The sequence below is a fragment of the Castanea sativa genome, chromosome 7 (genome assembly GCF_040712315.1).
Source record: "Castanea sativa cultivar Marrone di Chiusa Pesio chromosome 7, ASM4071231v1".
Lineage (NCBI taxonomy): Eukaryota > Viridiplantae > Streptophyta > Magnoliopsida > Fagales > Fagaceae > Castanea > Castanea sativa.
Window position 1 is genome coordinate 33484182 of NC_134019.1, and position 8075 is coordinate 33492256.

General features: G+C 31.3%; 1 protein-coding gene across 1 annotated transcript; it reads right to left on the reverse strand.

Moving 5' to 3' along the window:
- Positions 1–4854: 4854 nt before the first annotated feature.
- Positions 4855–5784, reverse strand: LOC142644352 (uncharacterized). The gene has a single exon (XM_075818983.1). The coding sequence runs from the start codon at positions 5782–5784 to the stop codon at positions 4855–4857; it is 930 nt and encodes a 309-aa protein (XP_075675098.1).
- Positions 5785–8075: the final 2291 nt, after the last annotated feature.

Here is an 8075-nt window from a genome sequence, read left to right on the forward strand (position 1 = left end):
GTGGTATAGCCTCTTTTGATTTATTAGGAGAATCAGGATTCAAATCTCTCCTTCCCAATTATTGTAACTATTGTAACTGTTGAATTATCCACCCAAAAAAAAAAAAAAAAAAAATTTGCCAAGAACATTTTAGCAGTTTACATAATGTAACTCAAGGTACAGGTAAGTTTACAATTGTGATCTTTGATCTTTGAGACTAAGTTATGCCCTGGACTGCTTCAACCCACCGTATCCTCTATAAAGGCTTGCTGTGTAGTACTCTTCGAGTTCAAATTTTGTTTCCATTACATGCAGTTTCTATCATATTCTAGCTGCTTTACTCAATGCATGAAAATACATCGACAGTTGAGTATACTTGAAAGTTGTCAACCAATTGCTGCTTTACTCAATGCATGAAAATACGTCGACAGTTGAGTATACTTGAAAGTTGTCAACCAATTACTCAAACCCAGTTCACCCCCCCCCCCCCCCCCCCCCCCCAAAAAAAAAAGGTTTGCAAAATGTTCTCTATCCATTCACTTGTTTTCTTAGTTTTGAAACTTTCACAGTAAATCTTTCTTTGTCCTTGATAGAAAACTTGCACCATGTCTTCCTTCAAATATAAAACACCACATAATCATTGGGAATACCATCTGATGCAGATGAACACCAGGAGTCCAAGATAGGGGAAATCTGGACTTGTTCTTATCATAGTATTTGTTGAAGTCGCCTTTTGTACATCTTTGAAACCATTTGAATATTGCTAAAAAAATGGACAAAGCCCAAAAAACCAGGCCCCAACACATACACAGTTTGACATGACAACAAATCAGCATAAGCTCAAAGTCGACAAAGTCAGCCCAAGGCTTAGTGCCCACGGGATTTTACACCTGGAATTCATCTAAAAGTGGCTCATGAATCCCAGCCCAAGAGCAGTCCAATGAAAATAATCTCAAGGCCCATTAACATGGGCAGCAAAGTCTCTAGCCCAATTGATGAAGTTGGCGACATAAAGCCAACAAAACCAAAATTAATTAGAGTGCTTCCTCTCACTATGTGAACCAAGTTCAAAATCTAACAATCGAGCTAGGAAGACTTGTAAGATCATTGAGCCCATGTGTAAATAAAAGAACTCATGAGAGCAAAAATGTTATCTGCCGTTCTACAAAGTTTCACCTAACACTATCTATTCCTCCACAAATAATTATCATGACTACAAGGTTTTTGTAATCCCTTAGTTTCTCCAAATTAGAATTAGGATTTTCCCTTTGAGGAAGTAGATTTTAAGGGAGTTTGTCTTCCATGCTGTTTTCCTTAAACAAAAGCATAAATGTTGCCTCCTTTTAAGGATGTACACTACTTAATAGAGAAATGAGGGTGAAAACTAATACCTAATGGCCACAGTTGGCATTCTTCTCATTCAGCAAGTCTCTTAAGTAATTCAAGAATTATTAATAATAAAAAGGGAATCCAAATGTGGGGGACATTAAGATTAGCCACACATACTTGAAACACGTGTACACTTGAGAAGTGTTATACTTACAACATTTTAGAACAAATTATAGGTTATTACTAGTTCTAATTTGAACTCATCCTTGAAATTATTTTTTTGTCCATCAATAATAGTCAATAATAATCTGTCACTTATGATTTATTGTGAAAGTGTTGTGAAAATTTTGTAGACATTGCATCTCTTTTTTTTTCTTTTTTCTTTTTTCCTAAGTAGACATCGCATTTCTCAATTACATTTATACGCAAGGCATTTTTAGGAATTTTTAATTACACAAATAGGAATGTATCTTTCGCCTATAGCTCATTACTTTTGTTTTTCCCTTTTCTTTGAAGCTTACATCGTAAGTCTTGCGAGCTATAGCCATAGAGGCTAATATACATTTATAGTTGATGCTAATTCACACTCGTTAATGTGGATCCTTGGGACTTAGACTTATTGCACATGCCACATGATTAATTTGTTTCTGCCAAGAGAGATATATAAATTGCTTGCAACTAAGATAAGTTAATTTCTACATGTCCTATTCTCTTTATATGTTGCAACATATCTTCATATGATGTTTTTTGATAAATTTATTAGCATGAGTTTAGTGCTGAATATATTAACTTGAGCAATGACAAATATGTATTCATTTAATCATGCTAAATATATTTGTGTAGCCTTGCTAACCATATTTCTCTTCCTCCCATATATTTATGTTTCATAACTTAAATCATTTATACACGGGAGACATTTTTCTCATTAATTTGTCATTTTCATCAATCATGATATTATCTTGTCTAGGAGAAAACGCAACAATAACTGTCAACGAGCAACTCATTGCTGTAAGTATTAAACTCGACTACCCAAAAGAACCTGGATTTGGTCATTAACTTATTAAAACATGACGCGTATCACGTCCGCAAAAAGACACACCAAACACTCTTCAACTAAAAAAAGATTTCATGCATGTTTGCATTGAGAAAGGCACAAAGTGTGAGAGATAATAAGAGTATACGCAAAAATTCATATCTATTTTATTATAAAACTTACTTTTTATGTTTTATATAAAATATTTTTTAAAAATGCACACATCGAATTATATTCTAAAAGCTATTTCAATACAATGTTCGTTCTTCATTAACATAACCACTTTTTTAAAATACCCACATCATTTACGCACACATTAACTGAAAAAGTGAATTGATAAAATGAATAAAAAAAAAAAATATTTTATTTGTGCACTTGTCGTGTAAATTTACACAATATTGTAGACAAGATATGCATAGTTTTAAAGGTTTTTTGGATTGGTTGGCCAAACTTTTGCATTTATGACATTAAATTGGCTGCAGCAAGTGATCTAAGAACTATATACTATTTAGTATTTACAACAAACACGAATTGTCATTTTGGAACCAAGACAGCGTTTACCAAAACAGCTGCAGCAGGTGACATATGGCGGCAATTTTAGGAAACACCGTGAAAAAAAAATGCCGGGATAGACTGAATTTTTTTTTTTTTTTTTGTAGTATCAAAATACAAGTACGTACAAGTCTAAATTCCTATTACAATTATATCTAGCCAAAATAACAAAGCCAAACTTTTCCCCCAAAGCCTATATACCAGAAATCATCAGCCCTAAATAGTGGCGGAACTAAGATTATTTGAGTAGAGGGGAGCAAAATTTATATATGATACATGCACTACATATATTATGCGAATATATAATATTTGAGACCAATTTGAAAAATTAAAAGCTATTCATTTAAATATGAAGTGATATTTAATGTAATTATACAAAAAAAAAACCTCTACAAAAAAAGCTTATTCATAATATTGTATTTATCTATTGAGATATTTCTCACATGAGTGATCTATTTTTTAATTTTTTTTTAGAGCCAAAACTCAAGGTATGAATGAAACTATTAGTAGTTAGATAAATATTGAGTGCAATATATGTGATTTTTATTATCTTAGTTAATATGGACCCATAAAAGGCTCAAATTATAATATGGTAGGGACAAACTAAAAAATTCAGTGCAAGACATACCAGTAGAGGACTTTAAGTTCTTTAATGGTTCGTTTAGAAGTTGTGCTCTGTTTCAAAATTAAAGAAACATAGTGGTATTTAATAAACCCATAAACAAAATAAGCATGAGTATTTAATAATAACTAAGGGTATTTTTTGGGTGAGCCAGGGGCAACTGCTCCCCTTGACCCCCTGCTCCACCCATGTCCCTAAGGTACTTATAAATCCTTCCTAAAAAAAAAAAAAAAATTTCTAAGGAGGAAATCTCATTGACTTATTCTGTAACCCATTAAAATGAAAAGTTAGCTATTAAAATCCAGAAGATGATCTGCATATGTATATCATGATAGCAGATTTTGAATGTCACTGTCATAGTCAGAGTCAGATCATGATAGCAGATTTGAATGTCATAGTCATGCTTTATATAATTGCATGGAGCCAAATCTAATACCCTAACCCTCAGTAAATTCAAGAAAACAAAATTATGATATTTATTAACATGATATTATAACAAAATCAAAATGATATTATTAAATCTAGGGGCAGTTTGGTAAAGAAGTTTAATAACATGTTTTCAGTTTTTAAACAACATTACACGTATTTTCACACACTTTTTCACTCATAAGTATTTTCAATATAAACAACATTACTAGAATAACGTTACCAAATGGCCTCATAATTACCTTAAATTTTAGGAAGCCATGCAACTTGAAAAACCAAGGGTCAGTTGATAATGTTGTTCTAATTATGTTGTTTAAGTTTTTTGGAAATTCGTGTGGGTAAAAAAGTGTTGTGAAAATACGTGTTGTATTGTTTAAATAACAAAAACTGTTCTTCAAATACTCTTACAAAACACTCTCTAGATGTAGCATGCATGGCGTTACAATCACTCACTGTGATTATGAAACAAATTTGTAAAACCAGATATAGCATACCATGAATATGGAAGATTACAAACCAAACTGAAAAAGCCAAGTGCACCAACCCTAATTCAAATCAAATCAATCAAGATCCAAAATAAAGGTACCCTTGAATAAACAAAAACAAAAATAAAGATTACAATCCAGCCACCAATTTGAAAAACTAGATATAGCATGCCATGAATATGAAAGATTACAAGCCAAACTTAAAAATGGCCCGTGCACAAACCCTAATTCAAATCAAATTCAAATAAAAATTAAAATAAAGGTACAAACAAAAATAAAGATTGTAATCTAGCCACCAATATTCAGGATGCACGGACACGATATTATAACATAATAATGCTGGTTCATCAAAAAAATAACATAATAATGCTTGCACCTCAAAAGAAGTGTAAGTGCATCAGGGACCAGTATACATAATACTTAAATTCTTATCGATCAAAAGGGCCATCTGGGCAAAGCTGTTTACACAGTCCAAGATATGTGAGATAAAGAACTCGATCTTTGGCACCTGTTCGATGATTCTTGGTGTGCTTGCAGAAATACTTCAACTGCTCCAGCGTACAGCAACCAATCATTTGACCCAGAAGCAAAAACAGCCAGTTGATTCCCTTCTTCTTATCTGCAATAATGGGCTTCACGCTATTTTCATGTTCACAGTACTTGCACCTTGGAAGAACAGGATTCATCCAAGTACTAGGAGCCCTATCACGCATGTTGCTCTTGTTATTCTCTATAAATCTTGCGACATCCGTGAACTTTTCTTTCAGATCATATTCCATCTCATACTTAATCTCACAACGCTTGCATTGCACCTCACCAGTGATAGAAACTATTTCCTTGGCTAGCAAGTAATCGAGACTATGCACCGTAGCACGATGAGTTGTGGCCCACGGGAACAGAGCCGGCACAGTCTCGCTCTTTCCGGCACGCGGGACCTGGGTCGGGTTACGACGAGCACGTGAAGGGCGGGGTGTGGCGGTGTCAGGGCGGTACACCACCGGGATTGATGTGGAGGTCTCCTGCTGCGGCGGTGGCACGAAGAGTGGCATATAGTTGTATAGAGAGTGTGAGGAAAAGAGTTGAGGGGGAATTTGTGATGGGGTTCGGGATAAAAGTGCTTGCATTGATTGTGATGGAACCATTGTTGATGGTGATGGTGGTGATGAAGGTGGTGGTGGTGATGATGTTGATGGCAATGATTGGTTTACTGGCGATGTTTGCCTAGGTCTTGTGGGACCAAAGTCAAGCCTAAGGGTAAGATCAGGCTCTTGAAACCTTTTTACAAATGGGAAATCTTGATTGTTGTTGTGCTTTCTCTTCCTGTTGATTTGTTGGTTCTTGTCTTCTTCGTTCATCATGACTAGAAAATAGGAGAGAGGGGCTACAGAGAAAGAATGAGAGAGAACCAAACAATGCAAGAAATAAGTAGAATTATGAATTGCGAGGGATTTGGAAAAGATATATAGGCTGATTTATGGGATGCGGAAAATGGATGAATTAGAATTCTTATTCTCTTGAAATTCGAATTCTTGTTGTTAAAGAGTTGGTTCCGTTTACATCTCTTTTACACACGTAGCTCTTTTATATAATGTTAAGTTATTATTATTATTATTATTTTTTTGTTGAGAAGATCTATATAATTTCAAGTCAAACACTATATCAAATGCTTTCTCAAAAAAACAAAAAACCATATCAAATGGACTCCACCAATAAATAAATATATAAATCTATCTTATATTTCCTTACTACCTCATTCACTTTTTTCTTTAATTTAAATTTTTTATTTTTACGTTAAGTTGATATCAACAAAAAAAAAAAAAATTCATTCTATTCATATGACCTTTTTTTCAATTCCACTTTTTCAGGGAATAGCAGCACACAAGTTGATTAGAATTTAAAAATCCTAATTTCAATAAGATTTAAATTCTATATCAAATGGAACTCAATATGTATATCTTTTTTGGAGTGAAATGTAATTTAATATGAATGCCTAAATCTGAGCTCTACATTTTGTCTTCCTTATTTTTTTTCTTAGGTGTTACTATTGGTTCTTTGTCTTCGTATGGTTTTCAATTGATGAATTCAAACCATTTGAAAGTGTTTTTAACTTTCTAAAGGCTCCTTCTTGTATTAAAATGATTACATTTTTTTTGTAATGGTTGTCTTTTGTTTAAACTAATTTTCTTAACTTTGATCTAATTTATATGCTTAGGGTATGAGAATTAATGATTAAATGTAGTTAGTACTAATAGATTAATTTTAACAATTTTTGTATTTGATTTTTACGTTGTTCTATCAAATATTCAAATTATCTAGATGTCCTACACATCTATATTCTTGAATTAATTATCAGTTTTAAATTTAAAATATTATCAAGATTAGATTAAATTTTAACTTATCAATTTGCTTAGTACGATTTTTTTTAAAGAAATATCAATTTAAAATTTAGTTTGGAATTATCACTGTCTCAAAAAAAACAAAAAGAACTATCAATATCATTCTAAGGTTGATTCTAGGCATAACTCTTACCCTTTATTTTAGTGAGATAATTATTTACACTTAATCATTTCTTCTCTAATCCTTATTGAACTTTTTAACTCTTTTGGGTAGCTTTTATAAGCATTATATCAATAATTTGTCTCAAAGATGAGGCTTCCATTGCTATTGCAGCAATGGTTAATAGGTGCATCTCATGCAAGCCTACATAAACTTAAATTGTCTTTCAATATATATATATATATATATATATATATATATATATATATATATATATATATATATTTTTTTTTTTTTTTTTTTTTGAGATTCATCTTTCAATATTTGAATGCTTTATTATTTCTCTAGATGTAATTAGGCTCAAAAGTGTATGCTTTATTATTTTTTTGGTTCATTTAAATACACCACATTAAGTCTTAGCTAAGTTAATAATTATAAATCTAATTATCGTTTCTCAAATAAACTATATATTATATAAATTTATAATAAAAAATTGCGTTTTTCAACTAGCTAGAATTATGCATCTAAATGAAATTTTTTTTTAATAGGATTTATTCATGTTGTACCATTTTTCCTATTTTTTTTAATTTATATTTTGAATATTAGAAAATTTATTTCTACTTATTCATGTAAAGTGTGCATAGAATTGTGCATCTGTTTGTAACATTAATTAATATATTTTTGCTAATTATTAGTACAATTTTTTATTCCCATCAAATTTTTATTAAGACATGTATTGTATGAGAATAATACTAGTTTTATTAATATTTTTACAATATTTGTGGTAGTTTAAGAGTGTAAAAGTGCTCAATCTCCCAAGAATTTTATTCCCTCTTTCTCTTGGAATCCAACATTGCTAAGAGAGACAATAACCATCTCAAATATATCTTATTCTGATTATTTCAAAAAATTTAGAATTAAAAGTATTGAAATACTTTTTATAAATATATTAAAAAAATTGGATTTTTTTTTCCTAATTTATGTATCATTTATAAATATTAAGTAATAATTAGGAGTGTTCATGATATATAGTTTGAAGCAGTTTTGGGTCATATTTAGCAAGGTACCGCACAATGTGGTTTGCCCAAAGCCATTACCTCATCTAACCTTAATATATTAAAAGATGGATTAAATACTATATATATATATATAT